This window comes from Stegostoma tigrinum, chromosome 39 (assembly GCF_030684315.1).
Source record: "Stegostoma tigrinum isolate sSteTig4 chromosome 39, sSteTig4.hap1, whole genome shotgun sequence".
NCBI classification, from domain to species: Eukaryota; Metazoa; Chordata; class Chondrichthyes; order Orectolobiformes; family Stegostomatidae; genus Stegostoma; species Stegostoma tigrinum.
In genome coordinates this window covers 1196346-1217914 of record NC_081392.1, presented here as the reverse complement: position 1 = coordinate 1217914, position 21569 = coordinate 1196346, and the positions used below count along the sequence as shown (strand labels likewise).

Below are 21569 nucleotides of genomic sequence, written 5' to 3'. Positions count from 1 at the left end.
GGTTTGGAGAAATATGGGCTAAGAGCAGGTAGATGGAACTTGCTTGGTTTGGGATTACGTTCGGCATGGACAGATTGGACCAAAAGGATCTGTTCCAATGCTGGATGACTGATGAAAAGAAAATTCATTATGAGCTCCATCACAGTCAAAGCCATTGACCTGCTCAAAATGTGTCACATTATTTCAGTTAATGCAACAACCATAGGTGTGAGTGGCTGACTGATTCTGAATACTATGACCTCTAGGTGACTCAGACAATAAGATTTCTCACATTTTTTTTGAAAAACCAACATTGGTCATTTAATAAAGTTAATTTGATTGTCAAAGACAAGAATTCCAAAATGGAATAGTGCAAGGATATCAAAAGATCAACTTCATTTATTACAATGTTGGTATGTCCAAACTTTCTTTGTGCAGCAACAAACTTAGATCTTTTCACCGTACCCCATCTGCCCAATAAATTACTCATAGTATTTCTGGACAGGGCAATGTTGCACAATCTCAACACCTTTTAACATGCTTAAATTAGCTCAACATTGTTTTTATGAAGTTCTTGGCTCTAATGTAGAGTTATAGAGCCATACAGCAAGGAAACAGAACCTTCGGTCCAACCAGTCCACACTAGACATAATCCCAAACTAGACTATCCCCACTTGCCTGCTCCTGGCCCATATCCCTCCAAACCTTCCCAATTCATTTACTTATCCAAATGTCTTTTAAACATTGTAATTGTATTTGCATCCACCATATCCCCTGCAAGTTCATTCCACACAGGAACCACCCTGTGTGTTAAAAAAAATTGCCACTCGTCTTTTTAAATCTCTCATTCAAAACTTTAGTTTTGCTGAGGTGCTCCAGCACTGTTTTTAATTTGAGATTTCTAGAATCTACAATATTTTGTTTTTAAGTGATGTTCTATTTACCTAAGAAAGCCAAATGTGCATCCTCTTGTTGGTGTATGACTAGACTTCTTGGTGGTAGTTCCTTTGTGCCAGGAGCCTCCGTCTGGGAAAGAGAGTCCCATTCTCTATACTCCTCACCATGGGGGGAAATTGCAATTTTCTCGAGGAGAAGGCGAAAGGGAGTTCCTGCAATAATTATATTTGAAAATAGATCAAAGTTAAAAAGTTCTCCATCCTGGTATTTAAAAATATTATACATCAAGAACTGAAAGGAGGAGTTTTGGAGCTAAATGCACCGTTTTTTCCCATTTTGTTTGGTAGCACACCAGTACGTTTTGCAGAATGCCTGTTTGGTAAGAATCATCTTTACAAGTCAGGATGTTCGCTTGTGCCACTCACACGCATTGTTGGATTGGCTTTTGGATGGGGCATGACACTAGTTGAAGAGTAGCTGGTCAGCCTGGTGATATGATGAATGTCCCTCATTCAACCAACACAATTGGTTGCAAAGGACAATAAAGATACTACCTTCTCATTCTAACTAAGATTTCTATGTTTAAGTTGTGTTGGCACAACAATATAACAGAAACATACTAAGTGTCAAGAATACCATTTTCCATCCTGCACCAGAACTTTTCCATGTTAAGTGAACCACTGTAGATTTGATGTAACCAAGCATATTGTGATTGTACTATTCACTAATTTCCTGCCAAACTTCTTAATCCATCATCAGCACATCCTTCAGTCCTCCTTTCATCATGTTCTACCCCTTAAATGCATCGATGCTGGTCATCTCAAACCACTCCTTTCTTATTTAAATAATTTGGTGGTTAAACCTGTTCAGACTTGGAGAATAAAAAATTTTAATAATGGAATTGGTGAACCATAAGTCATGGCAAGTCAAGGGAGCACAAGATGTGATGGATGAGCAGGACATCAGAAACAGTTCAATGCTCCCATTTTGTGGGCAAATGTAAAAAACCTAATAAACTAACCATATATCGTACACAAACGTCCTTGCTACTTCATTGTACCAGTTGTTGCTCAGTTGGTAGCATTCTTGCCTCTGGATAAGAAAATCGAAGAATTGAAATCTCAGTGCAGAGATGTGACCACCAAAATCCAGACAGCCATTTGAATCAATACTGCACTATCAGCGATGACAGATGTTAAATCAAGGCACCAGCTCTCTCTCAGGTAGACACAGAACATAGAACAATACAGCGCAGAACAGGACCCTCGGCCCTCGATGTTGCGCCCACCTGTGAACTAATCTGAGCCCCTCCCCCTACACTATCCCATCATTATCCATATGCTTATCCAAGGACTGTTTAAATGCCCCTTATGTGGCCGAGTTAACTACATTGGCAGGAAAGGCGTTCCATACCCTTACCACTCTCTGAGTAAAGAGCCTGTCTCTGACATCTGTCTTAAATCTATCACCCCTCAATTTGTAGCTATGCCCCCTTGTACAAGCTGAAGTCATCATCCTTGGAAAAAGACTCTCACTGTCCACCTATCTAATCCTCTAATCATCTTGTATGTCTCTATTAAATCCCCTCTTAGCCTCCTTCTCTCCAATGAGAACAGACCCAAGTCCCTCAGCCTTTCTTCATAGGGCCTGCACTCCAGACCAGGCAACATCCTGGTATGACATTAAAGGAATCCATAGCATAGCTGTTTTCAAGAGAAGCACAGCCTTATTCCTGGTGACATGGCAATATTTATTCCTCAATCACAAAGGAAATTTGTTCTGTACACGTTAGTATAACGTCGGAAGTACGATAGCCAATGAGTGTAAAGTGGCTGTTCTGCCCTTTGGGATGGTCTTGTGGAAGGTGCTGTTAAATACAAGCCTTCCTTTTTAGGTCTATTGCCCCAAAACTAAAAATGGGCATCAAGCCATGGTGAGATAAGAATGGTGAGATAAGAATGGTGAGCTGACATTTCACCACTGCACAATGCTCAGCTTTTGCTTTTGACAATTTATTGCATCAGCAATACCATAAAAAGTACAGGGCACTAGTGTATAACGACCCTCAGTCTGCATCACCCCAGATTTAACATTCTGATCCTCATGATCAAATCCCTCCATCATGCTGTCCCTCATTCTTTCATATCCCCCGATTACTCATACTGGAAATCAGAGTCTATCTCCAATTTCTATTATCCTGCCAATGAATACCATGCCTTTAGCTGTCCAAGATCCACATTCTGGAATTCCCACACCGAACCTCTTTCCTACAAAACAATTCTGAAAATTGCTTCTTAAAATGAATTTGTTAACAGTTACGCATCCATTACTGTAAGACCTTATCAAAAAGACTGGCAGGTGGGGTTGCCTTATTAGTAAGACATGAAATTAAATCAATAGTAAGAAACAAAGTAGGGTCAGACAGTGTAGAATCTGTGTAGGTACAGTTGAGGGACTGCAGAGTTTGAAAAAGCCATAGTTGGAATTATGTACAGGCCTCCAAACATTAGTCAAGAGTTGGGACACAAGACACGTCAGGAGATACAAAAGGTTTGTAAGAAAGACAGAGTTATGGTGATCATAGGGGATTTCAACACAGATGGACGGGGGTGGGGGGCGGAAATCAGTAGTGGATTGCAAGAAAAGGAATTTGTGGAAGGCCTACGAGATGGCTTTTTGGAGAAACTTGTGGAGCCCCCCCACCAGGGAACAAGCAACATTGGATTTAGTGTTGGGCAAATGAAGCAGACTTAATAAGGGAGCTTAAAGTGAAGGAATCTTTAGGAAGCAGTGATCGCAATAGGATCGATTTACACTGCAATATGAGAGGAAGATGACAGAATCAAAAGGTAATAATATTGCAGCTGAATAAAGGCAACTACAGAGGCACGAGGGAGGAGCTGGGCAGAATTGACTGGGAGAGGAGCCTAGCAGGAAAGACAGTGGAACAGCCCTGGAAGAAGTTTCGAGGAGTAATGCAAGAGACACAGCAAAAATTTATCCCTAATAAAAAGAAGCATGCAATACGGGTTATGGTACATGACTGACGAGGGGTAGCATAAACGCAAAACAGAAAGCATATAATGTGGCGAAGGGCAGTGGGAAACCAGAGGATCGGGAAGCTTAAAAAGACCAAAAAAAGAGGTGGGAGAAGATTAAATACAAGGGTAAGCTATCCAGTAATATAAAGGAGGACTGTAAGAGTTTCTTTAGACAGTTAAAAGAGTAAAAAAGAGAGGCAAAAGCAGACATTGGACCACTGGAAAATGATGCTGGAGACATAGTAGTGGAGAACAAGGAAATGGCTAAGGAACTGAATAATTATTTTGCGTCACAGGGGAAGACACGAGTACTATCCCAAAAATTCAAGAGAGTCAAGGGCAGAGCTGAGTATGGTGGCCATCACCAAAGAGAAGCTAGAAAAACCGAATAGCCTGAAGGTGGATAAGTCACCAGGACCAGATGGACTACACCCCAGAATTCTTAAGGAGATAGCTGAGGAGATAGTGGAGGCATTAGTGGTGATCTTTCAGGAATCCCAAGAGTTGGGAGGGTCCCACAGGACTGGATAATAGCTAATGTGACACCCCCGTTTTAAAAGGGAGTAAAGCAAAAGACTGAAAATTACAGGCCGATGAGCCTAACCTTGGTCGCGGGTAGGATTTTAGACTCCATTGTGAAGGAAAGAAGTGGCAGGCGGAATACAATGTGGGAAAGTGTGAGGTCATGCACTTTAGTAAGAAGAATAGAAGCATGGATTATTTTCTAAAAGGGAGAGAAAATCAACTGCGAAGAGACTTGGGTGTTCTAGTCAGTCATTTGGAAGGCAAATGCAATGTGGGCGTTTATTTTGAGACGACTTGAATATAAAAGCAGGGATGTTCTTCTGAGGCTCTAGAAGACTCAGGCCATTTTTGGGAGTATTGTGTGCAGTTTTGATCCACCTCAGGAAACATGTACTGGGCTTAGAGTAAGTTCAAAGGAGGTTCACGAGAATGGTCCCAGGAATGGAAGGTTTAACACATGAGCAACGTTTCAGGTCTCTGGGTCTATACTTGTTGGAGTTTAGAAGGATGAGGGGGCATCTAATTGAACCTTACAGAATACTGAATGGCCTGGACAGAGTGGATGTTGGGAAGATGTTTCCATTTGTCGGAGAGACTAGGGCACAGCCTTAAAGTAAAGGGAAATCCTTTTGGATCGGAGAGAAGGAGAAAATTCTTCAGAGACAGGTGAATCTATGGAATTCACTGCCACAGAAGGTTGAGGAGGTCAGGTCATGGAGTATATTTAAGACTGAGAGACACGTTCTTGATTGTCAAAGGAATCTAGGGTTAGGGGAAGAAAGTGGGAGAATAGGGTTGAGAAACTTATCAGCCATGATTGAATGGAAGAGTAGACTCAATGGGCTGAATGGCCTAATTTCTGCTATGTCTTATGACTCAACAATTAACTGGGTATTATCAATTGTGCCAAGTTGTCAACCAATTTCAGGTTTCTTGGACTCATTATTTAGCTCCCAATAATGAAGTGGTAGTTAGGGCTCTTGTGGCACACTGGCTGTGTCCTACTTTTGACTTGGGTTCAAGTCCCACCAGCTCCAGACGTATGCCATAACATGGCTGAACAGGTTGCTAAAGAACATCCACAAAATGGCACTTTAAAACAGTCCAAATTCAGAAAGTTTGATCTTTGCATTTTGCTACCTTAAAAGAACCAGACAAACAGAAGATCAGCTCTCTACATTTCTCATAACATGAAATCTCAAAGCAGAAAATTCTTGTTGCTCTTAGACTCAAGTGTTTGCTGCAACAAAAGGATCATCATTGATTTCCTAATCAGTATGGCAATTTTCATTTCAAACAAGGAAATTGCAGTGAGTGTAACAAGGTCAGCTAGGTGGTCCTCAGAGTATGAGTTCCCTGATTGGACCTGATTAACAGCCCCAGTCAGAGAGCTCTGGCTGACAATAAACATTAACGTCATTCCATTCACTGATAGCTTGCTCTGAGGGATCTGGATCAATGTCAAGGTCTCTCCACATGTAAATAGAGGGTGCTGTGATGACAGGATACCAGCCTCTGTGCAGTTATTTCAGTGGCGATGAGTGTAAAGCACACTCCTGAAGAAATGTGTTGCGACAGTTTTCTTTGAGTTGGTGTAAGCATTTCTGGAACTGTGCCATTATTGGGGAAGCTTGACTAATTGATCCTGTGGAAGACTGGGCACAGTATGTGGAAAGAATGCGTTTTTTTAAAATTTGGCAAATGACATTGGGGCAGATGAAAAGCAGTGAGTAATTCTCCCGAGTGCTTGTAGACCCACAGATTTTTTTGGATATTAGGAGCCTAACCTTTTTCTGAGGCCCCAGATGCTAAAACCTTTCAAATGTTAATGGATTTAGTTATGGAATATTACCATTCTAATTCTTAGACTCTGGCAATTCAAGAATTAGTCAAAAATCCCAATATGGACTCCCCCTCAGTTAAGACAACTGACAGATGCACATGATTTTGGTATAATCCTTAATGAAATGCTGAGGGACCGGTTGGTATGTGGGATTAATAAGGTAACAATGCAAAGGCCCCTACAAGTTGAAGCCCAACAGGACTTCAAACTGGCAACACAACTGGCTTTATCACTGGAAAACATGACAAGTGCAGCATGAGTTGCAGGATATTCCAAAAGGAAGTGGATACCCTTACCAATCTGATTGAGCTTTGGGAACACCTCTTGAATGAAGGTAATTACATAGTCTCACTCAGGACATATTCTGATCAGAGGAACCCGTTTGGCCCACAGGCCCAATGGTTAAAATTTCCTTCCTGCCTCCTGCTAAAAAGCTTCCTGCTCAGCAAGCCATTATAGTTGCTGCTGGAACGCAGACTCCAGACAGGGTCTCATTTAGTCTGAATTGAGTAAGGGAACTTATAGGCCAGTATCCAGCATGTTACACACCCTGCAAAGTCTACCACTAACTGTTTTAGAGCAGTTTCATTGCTTAGCAACATCCAAGTCAGAATAAGGGTGTGGCTGAATGCTCACCTCCATGCGAATTGGGTTGATACCAGTGTGGTTAGTGATCACAGAACTGGCCTTTAACAAAATTCGCTCTGGACTCCAACCCTTAAATTTGCACAAGACCTCAGCTGGACTGAGAACCTATACCAGGAAACCTTTATAGTTTGAAGCTACAACTTTGATTCTGGTTTCTTATGATTCAGTTAATACTGGTTGTAGTAAATGGCTCGAGTCCAAGCTCGATAGGGTGAAAACAGGTAAGAAAGATTCACCTAGAATGGATCAACATTTATCTATTTAGACAATGGCTGCCTAAGTGAAGTCTTGATACCCAAAAGCTCTTCATGAAGGTTTAGGGACTATCAAAGGAGTCAAGGCCACCTTGCATCCTGACCAGGAAACAATTTCACGATTCTGCAAGGCCCAGCAATGCCATTTGTCTAATGACCAAAGATAAAGCTGAAACCAGAGGCTGGAAAGCAAAGGAATCATCAAACCAGTCCAGTTTACGAAATGGACAGCACCGGGTTGAACTGATTTGTGAAGTCCAAATGGGTCAGTCCCCCTTTTGTGGGGATTTTGAACAAATGGTAAACTGCTTTTTGCAACTGGACAAACGCCCAGTCTCTTGGGAAGAGGATTTATATGCGAAGCTGGCAGGGGTTGCTGTCCCTGCTGGAAATAAGCCTTGCAATTACTGTCAGATGAGGATTCCCATATGTTTGTTACAATTAATACCTATGACGGCTTGTATCAATAGGAGACTGCCACTTGGGGTATCTTTGGTATGTGCAATTTTTTAAGTAGATGAAGGAGAATATTTTACAAGGTCTGCCCCGGTCGTCATCCAGCTATATGACCTACTAAAACAGGAAAAGCCAATAAGGAGCACTTAACCTGGGACACAGACCTTTCTCCCAAGCAAGTATACACTTTGGAAGGGAAGAAGGTATGTTCCAGGCATCCAAGTGACCTACTTGGGCTAGGGCTGCCATGTCAATATTGGAACTTAGGTCTTCGCTTGGGCTGGTGAATTATGGAAAGTTCACACAAATCGTGGTCTCCATCCTGGCACCTTTGCATTAACTCTTAAAGGATCAGCCTTGGAAATGGTCACATAATCAAGCCATAGCTCTTAGGGAAGTGCAGAAACAGCTATCATCCTTGAAGTTATTGGCACACTACAATCCCAAGCAAGATCTGGTACTGACAAGTAATGCCTCCCCATAAGGCAAATGCGATAGTGTCAGCTCATAGGTAGCTCAAATGGTGAGGAACAATGGTGAGGAACACCTAATAGCATATGCCCAGACAGAGAAGGAAGGTTTGGCAGTCATATTCAGAGTCAAAAAAGTTCCACCAACACTTTTATGGACATAAATTTGTAAAAACAACAGACCACAAACCCCTACTAGATCTACTTAGAGAGGACAAGGCAGTGATGCCCATTGTTTCAGGATGAAATTTGCACTGTGCTTTAATACTGAGTGCATGTACTTAAAAATTGGAACACTCTGGGAGGCCAAGCAGTGAACACAGGTGCATTCAGCCACAGAGATAATGGGAACTGCAGATGCTGGAGAATTCCAAGATAATAAAATGTGAGGCTGGATGAACACAGCAGGCCAAGCAGCATCTCAGGAGCACAAAAGCTGACGTTTCAGGCCTCGACCCTTCATCCTCTCTGAAGAAGGGTCTAGGCCCGAAACGTCAGCTTTTGTGCTCCTGAGATGCTGCTTGGCCTGCTGTGTTCATCCAGCCTCACATTTTATTATCTTGCATTCAGCCACATCCTGCTGGCAGATACAACATTGGTGGTACTGCCACTGAAGGGTCCATTATGGTTTTAAATTTTCTGGACACTTCCAGTCACAATTGACTATCCGACTTTGGATGCAGAAAAATCCAGTCCTCTTAAAACTTAACAGCTGGTGGTGCTGGGGGAAACCAAAGGGCTGCCACAACAAGAACTGAAAACATTTTTGCTTTGCATAGACTAGATCAAAGGATGGCATATTATGGGGAGCAGGAGTGATTGTCCCAAGCAAAAGTCACTGCTAGATACTGCTTGAACGCTACCAGGGTGATCCAGGAGTTTCCAAAATGAAGATGTTGGCAAGATATTATGTATGGTAGCCAGGACTGGACGCAGACAAAACCATGGTGGGGCAGTGCCCAGTGTGCTAAAGTGGCTGGCTATGCAGAATTCATTCAAACACAGACAACAATAGAAAAACTGCACGCATCTTTAATAATACACAAACTCCCACAAGTGTTGGTCACAGGCAACTAGCCATCATTTACAAGGAGGGACTTTGCGAATTTCCTAAAGTTGAATGATATCTGACATACAAAGACAGCTCCATACCATGCAGCATCCAACGGTCTGAGAGAAACAGCAGTCGGAACTTTGAAGGCAGGCTTAAAGAACCAGCCTACACCTTCACATAACAAACTTTCCCAATTCATATTTGATTTTTGGACTACCCCTTGCACAACTACAAAGATAGCTCCAGCAGAGATGCTAATGGGGACAACACTTCACAATAGATTAAATCTGACCTTACTGGATCTAGAGCATGAAACAACATCAGGAACACCAATGCAAAACACAACACTCCACTAAGCCCCATTAGAGGAAGGATGTGGAAGCATTGGAAAAGATGTAGTGGAGATTTACCAGGATGTTGCCTGTTCTGGAGCGCAGGCCCTATAAAGAAAGGCTGAGGGACTTGGGTCTGTTCTCATTGGAGAGAAGGAGGCTAAGAGGGGATTTAATAGAGACATACAAGATGATCAGAGAATTAGATAGGGTGGACAGTGAGAGTCTTTTTCCGAGGATGATGACTTCAGCTTGTACAAGGGGGCATAGCTACAAATTGAGGGGTGATAGATTTAAGACAGATGTCAGAGACAGGTTCTTTACTCGGAGTGGTAAGGGTGTGAACACCCTGCCTGCCAATGCAGTTAACTCGGCCACATAAGGGGCATTTAAACAATCCTTGAATAAGCATATGGATAATGATGGGATAGTGTAGGGGGAGGGGCTTAGATTAGTTCACAGGTCGGCGCAACAGAGGGCCGAAGGGCCTGTTCTGCGCTGTATTGTTCTATGCTCTAAGCGAGAGAGACAGTTTACTTCATAGGATGAAGTTTGGTGTAGAAACCACAGGAATAGCCTTGCATAGCTAAGGGGCATGGTTGATGTGAGGTTAGGACCAGTGATGCATGAAGTTTGGACAGGTGCAGTGGTTCTGAAAGTACGTGGACCATATGAAAACTGCAAACTTGTAAAATGTCCAGGAGCAAAACATGCCCATCTCAACAGCCTTTCTGACTGTTCTGGAACACACGAGTTCTCCCGCTCTGTCAAAAGCCTCAGAATCTAAGATGGACATGGTGGATGTCACCACCTGGGCACCTTTGCTGTCTGAAGAAGAAGAGAATAAATTTCTTTTGAAATGCTCTGGACGCAAGAGGCAAGCTACTGTGCGTAACATGCTGTCCGTTATCAGAGGTTTGGACAAACCTGACCTGGTGCTAACATGCCTCGAGAGGAGCTACAGAAAAAGGAACCAGTCGACATCCTCCGACTTTGAGGGGAAGGGGTGTAGTAATTATAACAAGGTCAACCAGGTGGACCTCAGAATAGGAGTTCCCTGATTGGGGCTGTTAATCTGGTCCAGTCAGGGAGCCCTGGCTGACATAAGAACAGGCATCCTATACACACACACAGAGCTGGATCAGTGTCAAAAACTCTCCACGTGTAAATGACAGATGACGTGGTGACAGGATACCAGCCTCCGGAATTATGTGAGAAATTAGCCAGTTGTATTTTGAAGCTGGCTACCAGCTGATTGCTCAACCACTCTCCAAAAGATGATTTAATTTCTATGCAGATTACATCCTTACAAGTGGAACTGGCTCATCTAACACCTATTATGTAGGATGTGAAGAATATTTTTAAAATATGACTTCTACACACATTTTACCAAGCACAATATTTGCACATTTTTGAATCTTGCGATTGTTTTTAGGAATTGATGGAGGGGTTTAGAAGTAATGTAATTCTCAAAAGATGGAATAAAATCACTTATTTTCTATTTTAGCCCATTAATACAGTCCTTTCAATAATAGTTTGTTTCCAATCATCAATACTGGTGTGTCATCGTAACTGTGCAATACAAGTCACTATTGGAAGTAGGCAAGTATCCTAACGTTTCACATCTAGAGGAATCTTCAACACAGCTAATGAAGAATCATCTAGACTTGAAACATTAGCTTGCTCTGTCTCCCCATTGATACTGCCTGACTCCCCATGATCTCCAACATTTTGTTTTCTGTACAGATTCAAGCATCTGCAATAATTTACTCCTACAGCAAAGAATCTTACCAGCTACTGGTACCAGTGTAGATTCCTCATTATTCCCCTTTACAGCTGATGATAGCTGAAAAAGAACAAAGCACAGGAATTTTAAACTTCATTTATATATTTTACAAAAATATCCCGCTCACCCATTTCCTCGATAGTACAAATGTAGTCCGACGTCAGGTTAAAGGAAAAACAGTAAACCCATTAAATTAGCCTGTGGATTACATCAAAAATGCATGTACAACACTGAACTTACAGATGGCCCTGGAGAAACAGAGGTCCTATTATGATCATAATTCTCACTATGCTTCCCACAAACAGCAGCATCACTTTTCTGAGTTTTACCTTTCTTCTCTCCTGTATAAAAAACAAAACATTCATATTCAATCTGCAATCATGGATGACATGTACCAGACAAATCCCTGACCATCAAAAGTAAGATCACAAAACAAACTGAGCCATCAGTCTAGTGAGAAGTCAGTCATATTGGATGGAAATAGGCCCTTTGGCCCAAATCATCCATGCCAGCCAGGTTTCTCAAAGTGAACTAATCCCATTTGCCTGTACTTAGCCAATATCCATATAAATCTTTCCTATCCGAATGTCTTTTAAATGTTGTAATTGTACCCACCTCTTCCACTTCTGCTAGCAGATTGTTCCATACATGCACCATCCTCTTTCCTTTTAAACCTTTCCTCTCACCTTAAATCTATGCCTTCTAGTTTTGGACTGCCCTACCACAAGGAAAAAATACCATGGCTATTCACCATCATTATTTTATAAACTCTGGCAAAGACACCTCTCAGTCTCCTTTGTTCCAGGGGGAAAAAAAATCCCAGCCTAACCAGCTTTTCTTTTATAAATGAAACCTTCCAGTCTCAGTAACATCCTTATAAATCACTCATTGCACCCTTTCCTGTTAAATAACATGATGAAAAGAAACATAACTCAAGAGTTGTTAGAATTTAGAGTATGGATGCGAGTTTGCTCGCTGAGCTGGAAGGCTAGTTTTCAGGCTAGTTTCGTCACCATTCTAGGTAACATCAGTGAGCCTCCGACGAAGCGCTGGTGTTATGTCCCGCTTTCTATTTATCTGGTTAGGTTTCCTTGGGTTGGTGATGTCATTTCCTGCATTGGTGATGTCATTTCCTGTTCTTTTTCTCAGAGGGTGGTAGATTGATTTGGAGTCAATGTGTTTGTTGATGGAGTTCCGGTTGGAATGCCATGCTTCTAGGAATTCTCGTGCGTGTCTCTGTTTGGCTTGTCCTAGGATGGATATGTTGTCCCAAAGTGGTGTCCTTCCTCATCTGTATGTAAGGATACGAGTGATAGTGGGTCATGTCGTTTTGTGGCTAGTTGATGTTCATGTATTCTGGTGGCTAGCTTTCTGCCTGTCTGTCCAATGTAGTGTTTGTCACAGTTCTTGCAAGGTATTTTGTAGATGATGTTTGTTTTGCTTGTTGTCTGTATAGGGTCTGTTAAGTTCATTAGCTGCTGTTTTAGTGTGTTGGTGGGTTTGTGGGCTACCCTGATGCCAAGAGGTCAGAGTAGTCTGGCAGTCATTTCGGAAATGTCTTTGATATAGGGGAGAGTGGTGATGGTTTCTGGGCACGTTTTGTCTGTTTGTTTGGTTTTGTTGCAGAGAAATCGGCGACTGTGTTCATAACGTACCCATTCTTTTTGAATATGCTGTATACGTGATTTTCTTCTACTGTTCGTAGTTCCTCTGTGCTACAGTGTGTGGTGGCTTGTTGGAATAATGTTCTAATGCAACTTCGTTTGTGGGTGTTGGGATGGTTGCTCCTGTAGTTCAGTATTTGGTCGGTATGTGTTGTTTTCCTGTAGACGCTAGTTTGAAGTTTACAGGAAAACAACACATACCGACCAAATACTGAACTACAGGAGCAACCTTCCCAACACCCACAAACGAAGCTGCATTAGAACATTATTCCAACAAGCCACCACACACTGCAGCACAGAGGAACTATGAAGAGCAGAGGAAAATCACCCATACAGCGTATTCAAAAAAAATGGGTACCCTAAGAACACAGTCTCAGCAACAAACCCAAACAAACAGACAAAAACGGACCCAGAAACCATCACCACTCTCCCCTACATCAAAGACATCTCGGAAATGACTGCCAGACTACTCTGACCTCTTGGCATCAGGGTAGCCCACAAACCCACCAACACACTAAAACAGCAGCTAATGAACTTAACAGACCCTATACAGACAACAAGCAAAACAAACGTCATCTACAAAATACCTTGCAAGAACTGTGACAAACACTACATTGGACAAACAGGCAGAAAGCTAGCCACTAGGATACATGAACATCAACTAGCCACAAAACGACATGACCCACTATCACTCGTATCCTTACACACAGATGAGGAAGGACACCACTTTGATTGGGACAACACATCCATCCTAGGACAAGCCAAACAGAGACACGCACGAGAATTCCTAGAAACATGGCATTCCAACCGGAACTCCATCAACAAACACATTGACTCCAAATCAATCTACCACCCTCTGAGAAAAAGAACAGGAAATGACATCACCAACCCAAGGAAACCTAACCAGATAAACAGAAAGCAGGACATAACACCAGCACTTCATCGGAGGCTCACTGTTGATGTTACCTAGAATGGTGACTGATTATCTGGGAACAAACCTTCCAGCTCAGTGAACCAGCTTACATCAAGAACAAAATAAAGACCCACTCTTCTGTGGACCGAGAGGAGGCGAGCGCTGTGTTGGAGGTGGAAGGAAGACGTCGGGTTGGCTGTGCACCCTTGTGACCGGTGGATCTTAATGCTGGCTTCGGCCTAATGCTGGTTCAGGGGAGCAGCCAACCTGCAACGATGGCTGCGGCAAGTGCTCGTGCCCCAGGTCAGGGGACCGGAACACCATCCGTGTTTCCGTGAAGAAGGTGGATGAAGGTGCAGAGGGTCCTGTTGGACTGTTGTGGGTTCGCTGTTGCGGACATTTACTGCCTGCAGGATTTCCCCAGAGGAGGTTTTACGATGTGACCTTCAGGAGTGCCAAGCTTTGAGAGCGCTTTCTGGAGGTTTTCAAGGAGAAAGGAGGTGAGGGCCCCCTCTTTGTATTGCTTGCTGTCCCGCTGTTTGTGATGCCAGCGCAGAGGAGCCGTATGGTGACTGTACACATGTACAACCCGCATGTGCCAGCAGTTGATGTCCTGACCTTCCTTGGAAGGTACGTGAAGGTGGAAGGGGACCTAACTGACATCATGGACCCCTTTGGGATCTGGACCAGTAAGAGGCAGGTCAAGGTGACGCTGAGGATGGGCGCGGACGGGAACGTCGTACACCCACCGTCCAGCTTCGCGATCGGAGGGAACAAGGGCTACCTGACCTATGCAGGGCAACCTAAAGTCTGCCATGCCTGCGGTAGGTCAGGTCACGTGGCGGTCAACTGCAAAGCCACCATCTGCAGGAACTGCAGGGAGGAGGGACACCTTGCAAAGGTTTGCCCACAAGAGAAAAGCTGCAACCTTTGCGGGGAAGCGGGCCACCTACGCCCAGGTCGCTGGCAGGGGCAATGCGGGGCCAGACCCCCGGAGGAGAGGAAAGCACCAGGGCCCTGCACTAATGTGCAGGAGGGCCAGATCGTGCAGGAGGGCCCAGCCCTGCAGGATGGGCCCCGAGGCCAGCAAAGCGCCCCTGCAGGCTCTGCTCCCCCCCGACAACCCGGAGTCGAAGGAGGCGGCGACAGGCAACCCAGGGGAGTGGACGACGGTCCGGAAAGTGAGGAGGAAGGTGCGTCGGCAGGCCCAGGAACCGCAACCATCAGGTGGGAAGAGGCAGCTACAGGGGGGCTATAAGAGCTCCTCTGACGAGGGAGATTCGGAGAGGGCCCACCCGAAGCAGAAGTCAAAGATCTCAAGGGAGAAGGAAAGCGGCACCACAGTTCCAGGTGACAGGAGGCGTCCTGAGGCTCCCTCCGACACCCAGTCACGTGCCGCTGGGGCACTGGAGAGCCCCCCGGAACTTCCAGGCAGGAAGGAGGAAACAGCGCGTCCCCAGCCTTACCCAGAGCTGGACTCTCCTGCCTCCGTACCCCCAACAGGGGGATGCCACCCGGAAGGCAGCACAGACGGTTTCCTGAGCCTGGAGAGCATCCAGCAGTTAGCCTGAGCAATGGGCACGAAGGGACAGATAGAGGGGCTGGATCTTGGACTTGGGGAGTGTACTGCGGTTACTGCCCACAATGGGGGTACGAGTTGCGAGCATTAATGTGCGCAGTGTCAAGTCGACCACAAGATGTGTGTCCACGTTAGCCTACCTGACCACCGTCAGGGCGGACCTCCTGTTTCTGCAGGAGTGCGGGATACCGCACCTCAGCAGGTACAGGAAATGGTCCGGCGCCTGGACCTGTGGGCCTTCGATCTGGTCGGGGGGTAACGACTGTCACTCTTTGGGCCTGGCTATTCTGCTGCGGGGGCGCAACTTCACCATCTCTCAAGTTCAGGTGGTGGTGGTGGGGGGCCTCCTAGTGGCTGACGTCACCTACAGGAACGCTCCCGAGGCTGATCAACGTGTACACCCCAGCTGTACGGAGTGAGCGGTTGGCCGTCCTGCAGTGGCTTCCACCCCTGCTGTCTACGTCCAGGCCAGTCATCCTAGGTGGAGACTTCAACTGCATCATCGATGCAGATGGAAGATCCGGCGTGGGGACAGCAGGTTGCGGGTTGCGGGGGGCGGGGGGGGGGGGGGGGGGGGGGGGGGGGGAAAGAGTGTCAACTGGACATCACGTCCAGATTCCTGATGGGCACGGTGAAAGATGCCAAGCTGCTCGACGTCTTCACCACCCCTGCAGACGGAGTGCAGCGGAGGTACACCTGGTCGCGGCCAGACGGGTCTATTCTCTCAAGGATAGACTTCCTGTTTGTGTCACGGGCGTTCTCGGTCAGGTCCACCGGTGTCGAGCCGGTGTTCTTCTCTGACCACTGCCTCCTGCTCGCCAACTGTCACTTACAGGACGACCAGCCGGCCGGCAGGGGGACATGGAAGCTCAACACGACTCTGTTGACCCCAGAGAACGTCGAGGACCTTAAGAGGGAGTACGCCGGTTGGAGAACCGTGAAACCCCTCTGAGTCTCCGGGCGACTGGTGGGAGACGGTGAAGGAGAACATCAAGAGGTTCTTTGTCCTTAAGGGTGTTCGGAAGGCGAGAGAGAGGCGGGGAAAGCTGTCGCGACTCCAGAAAAGGAGAACCTGCTCCTTCTGCAGTTGATGGGGGCTGACGTCACGGAGGACCTCCGCGAGGTGAGGGGCCAGCAAGCCTCGCTCTTCGCCGCGTTGGCCTCCAGGATAATCTTCCGGTCCAGGGTCCGCTCCGTGGAGCAGGACGAGACGTGCTCGCGTTTCTTCTTTCAGAAGGTGCACAAAGAGAGCTCTGTGCTTAGCCGGCTGAAGGAGGACAACGGCTCGGTGATGTCATCTCGGCCCGACATTTTGAGGATCAGCAGATCCTTCTATGCCGGACTGTACGACACGAAGCCCACGGACAGCACGGCCTCCAAGTTGTTCCTGTCATCTATCACGGAGGTCTTAGACGACGGCATGAGGGAGTGGCTGGACCGGCCGATATCCCTGGACGAGCTGGCCAGAGCCCTCAAGTGCTTGGAGAGGAATAGGACTCCCGGGAGCGATGGCTTACCAGTCGAGCTGTATTCCGCTCTGTGGGACCTGGTCGGCCAGGACCTGCTAGAGGTGTATGATAGTGCGCTTCGGGCAGGGGAATTGTGCAAGTCCATGAGGAAAGGCATCATCACCCTCATTTACAAGAGGAAGTGGGAGAGGGAAGAAATTAAGAATTGGCATCCCATTTCACTATTGAACGTGGACTACAAAATCCTGGCCAAGGTCATAGCCAACCGGGTCAGGTATGTCCTGGAGTCGGCGATTCACCCTGGCCAAACCTGTGCTGTGCCGGGCAGGAAGATCGCTGAGAGCCTCGCGCTCATCAGGGATACGATAGTCTATGTACAAGACAGGCGGGTGACACCTGCCTCATCAGCCTGGACCAGAAGGCCTTCAACAGGGTCTCTCATGTTTAATGAGGGACGTCCTCTCCAAATTGGGGTTCGGGGAGGGCATCCGCACTTGGATCCGGCTGCTCTACACCAACATCGTTAGTGCAGTCTCGATCAACGGGTGGGAATTGGACAGTTTTCCCGTCAGATCTGGAGTCAGGCAGGGCTGCCCGCTCTCTCCTGCCTTGTTCGTGTGCTGTGTGGAGCCCTTCGCCGCATCCACCAGGAAGGACGTGAGCTTGAAGGGCGTGACTATCCCAGGCAGCAGAGGCCTTCAGGTCAAGACCTCCCTGTACATGGACGATGTCGCCGTCTTCTGCACTGATCGTCAGTTGGTGAGTAGACTGTTGGACATCTGCGGCCAGTTTGAACTGGGCTCGGGTGCCAAAGTCAATAGGGGTAAGAGCGAGGTCATGTTCTTCGGGAATTGGGACAACTGCTCCTTCATCCCCTTCACCATCAGGACAGACTACCTGAAGGTGCTGGGTGTTTGGTTTGGTGGAGCTGGGGCGTGCACTAAGACTTGGGAGGAGCGTATCACCAAATTGAAGCAGAAGCTGGGCAGGTGCATGCTCCGGTCCCTCTCCATCGCGGGTAAGAACCTGGTTGTCAGGTGCGAGGGGCTTTCAGTACTGTTGTATGTGGCGCAGGCCTGGCCTATTCCCTGTACCTGTGCCGCTGCGGTCACCCGGGCCATCTTCCACTTCATTTGGGGGTCGAGGATGGACCGGGTCCATAGGGACACCACGTACAAAGACCTGGAAAATGGGGGAAAGGGCGTACCGAATGCCACCCTCACCCTGACGGCTACCTTTGTGTGCGGCTGCATCAAGCTGTGCGTAGATCCTCAGTACGCAAACACCAAGTGTCACTACTTACTGAGGTTCTACCTGTCCCCAGTGTTGCGAAGGATGGGCCTGGCCTCGTTGCCGCGGAACGCTCCGAGTAGTTGGACCGTTCCGTACCACCTGTCCTTAGTGGAGAAATTTTTGAAAGGAAACACCTTTGACCACAAGGCCATCAGGCAGTGGTCAGCATGTTGTATCCTCGAGACCCTTTGGGAAAAGGAGAGGGTGGATCCCGTCGTGTGGTTCCCCACGCAGACTGCCAAAGTCGTTTGGCAGAATGCCTCATCGCCAGAACTTTCAAACAAGCACAAGGACATTGCTTGCCTGGCGGTGAGAGGGGCTCTGCCAGTGAGATCCTTTCTGCATGCCCGGAATCTCTGCGCCACCACACGCTGCCCTCGAGGTGGCTGCGGGGGGGGACGAGACTGTCGATCACCTCCTTCTGGAGTGTGCCTATGCTAAGGAGGTCTGGAGGGGGATGCAGTGGTATTTGTCGAGGTTCGTCCCGAGCAGCTCCGTGACGCGGGACTCCGTGCTCTACGGGCTGTTTCCCGGGATGCACGCTGAGACCAACATCAACTCCGCCTGGAGGACCATCAATGCGGCGAAAGACGCTCTTTGGTCTGCCCGCAACTTGTTGGTCTGCCAGCTGAAGGAACTGACCCCGACCGAATGTTGCAGACTGGCGCACTCCAAGGTCCAGGACTACGTGCTGAGGGACGCGCTAGAGCTTGGGGCAGCCGCCGCCAAGGCACGGTGGGGAAAGACCACGGTATCAACCCCTTGTCCAGAATAGAAAAAAGGGCCCTATCTGGTAACTGGGCCCAGCTGGCGCCTTCCCCAACTGGTCAGGGGGCCAACTGGGACTGTGCAGGGTGACGACTGCCAGGATATTTTCTTTGCTTTGTTTCTTTATTCTTTTGTTTGTTTTTTTCCTTTAGTTGGTGTACGTACCCCCTGGGTAACCCGGAGCAGCTTGCATGACTGGGTAGGTGTATAAATGTTTTTTTTTGTACATTTTATGAATAAAGTATATTTTTTCAAATAAAACAAAAAGGTGACGAAACGTCTGAAAACTAACCTTCCAGCTCAGCGAGCAAACTTACATCCAGAACCTCAACCTGAGGTACAAATCTTCTCAAAACTCACTAATTTAGAGTATGTTACTTGGGAGAGTGGTAGAATTCCATAGGTGGTTTCAAGAGAGAGCTGGATATCTGAGAGTGATGAATTTAGAGGACTACAGAGATAGGGTTGGAGAATGGGACAACCTCAACTCTTTTGGGAGCTGTACAGACATGATGGGCTCTTTTTGTACTGTAAAATTCTATGACTCTATAACATCCTTCCTATAGCAGGACATCTAGAATTGTATGCAGTACTCCAAATGTAGCCTTACCATTGCCTTGTACAGATGTAACATGGCATCCCAACCGATAAAGGGTTCACGTTTTGAAGACAGGAACGTTGATAGATGATTAAAACAATGGGGGACGATACGTGAGCAATTACAAGAATTAACAATATCAGCTAACATGAAAAGAAAGAAGGTATGCTGGTTAGCAGTTCAATGGAATTGGGCCAAGGGAGCAGGCAGTGCATCTCGTGAACCAAGTGAGCTCACAGAAGTATTACAGGGAGTATATCCTTGGAATTTTCCTGACTGTGGCAACAAGGTTACAAAGCCACAGGGTGAAACAAGAGGAGAAATCAAACAGTAAAGGCAAGGAAGATAAAGTTCAATTATCAAACTATTTTTGAGCAAATGTTTGAGGACAAAGTGGACATTGTAATTCTGTTAACTTCTGAACTAACAAAGAGATGAAAAATAAAACAGGTGTGTAAAAAAAAAAAGCACGCACAGAAGATAAAAGTGAGTTTATCCCAGAATGCCATCTTAAAATTGACGGCTTGATGAGGAAATGGAGAGCATCACATTCAGGTGGATGAAAAATGGGGAGAGGTTCATCAACTTGAAACATCATCTGTTTCTCTCTAATGATGCTGTCTGTCCCACTGAATATCTTGAACTTTACATTTTTTTTCTTCAGATTTAAGCAGTCACAACAAAAACAATTATGTCCCAGATGTACCATTTGACTGACACAGGCCTTTTAGCCTCATGCTGAAACACAGTTTGTCAGGGCCGCTACAATCAAACTATGAATCAGTGAATTCTTCTGAAATATGAAGTGACACACTGGGTGTGCATGTGGTGGCGGTGGCGGTGGTGGTGTGACCTTCCCTCCAGCATAAGACCAAAAGCAGGGATGTTTCCCCAATGACTGTGCAATCTTTCGCGTTATTCATGACTTCTCAAATAATGAAGTGGTACATGCCCAACTGCAGCAAGACCAGATATTATCCAGGCTTGTATTGGCAAGTGACAAATAACGACACTCATACCACACAAGAGGTGGCAATAAATATCATCATGAGAGAATCTAATAACTACCCCCTGACATTCAATGACTTCACTATCACTGAAACCTCCACTAACAACATCCCAGGAGTAACCACTGACCAGAAACTGAACTAGACTAGTCTTAAGAGTTACTGTGACTGCAAGAACAGGTCAGAGGCTGGGAGCTGTGCAGCGAGAAACTCTCTTCCTGACTTCCCAAAGATTGAGCACTATCTACAAGACAAGTCAGGAGTGATGGAATACTCCCCATTTGCCGGGATGAGGTGTAGCTCCAATAATACACAAGAAGCTTGACTCCATCCAGGACAAAACACTCTGCTTGATTGGCATCACATCAACAAACAGTCCCTCCACCACTGATGTTCAGTAGCAGCAATATGTACCATCTACAAGATACATGCAGAAATTTACCAAAGTTCCTTAGACAGCTTCCAAAGTCATGATCATCATCATCTAGAAAGAAGAACAAAAGGCAGCAGGTACACTTTCCCCCTGAGCCACATACCATTCGACTTGAAATTATCAGTGCTCCTTCAGTGGTGCTGAGCCAAAATCCTGGAATTTACTTCCTAATCAAACTATGGGTACACCCATACCAAATGGACTTCAATTCAAAAGCACAGCTCATCACCACATTCAAGGACAACTAGGGATGGGCAATAAATGTCAGCCCAGCCTGCATCAACCCCATCCTCAATGAAAAACAAGCCCCTACTTTTCCACCAAAAAAAATGCACCAATTCATATTTGTCTTGACCAGCACTGTGTTACCAGTATGCAAAGTGCATCTTACAACACAACTGTTTATGAACACTGGGTAATTTCATACAGGCAGATAACATCTTGCCTTTGGCACTGTGCATTCCTGGACACATAATCTGCACTTTGTTGATGACACTAAAGGCAGATGGCACCACAAGCTGTTGGTGGGAACAGAAAGTTGCAAATGTACATTTGCAGAT

At 46.1% G+C, this 21569-nt stretch overlaps 1 protein-coding gene across 4 annotated transcripts in view; it reads right to left on the bottom strand.

The window, feature by feature from the left end:
• Window positions 1-21569, bottom strand: part of LOC125447831 (uncharacterized) — a 145231-nt gene that overhangs the window by 7860 nt on the left and 115802 nt on the right. For all 4 annotated transcript variants that reach the window (XM_048522601.2, XM_048522602.2, XM_048522603.2 and 1 more), the window contains exons 26-28: window positions 11526-11626; window positions 11291-11345; window positions 924-1088 (exon numbers count right to left, since the gene is read on the bottom strand). In XM_048522601.2, the coding sequence (XP_048378558.2) occupies window positions 924-1088; window positions 11291-11345; window positions 11526-11626 (321 nt within the window). The remainder of the gene's footprint in view (window positions 1-923; window positions 1089-11290; window positions 11346-11525; window positions 11627-21569) is intronic.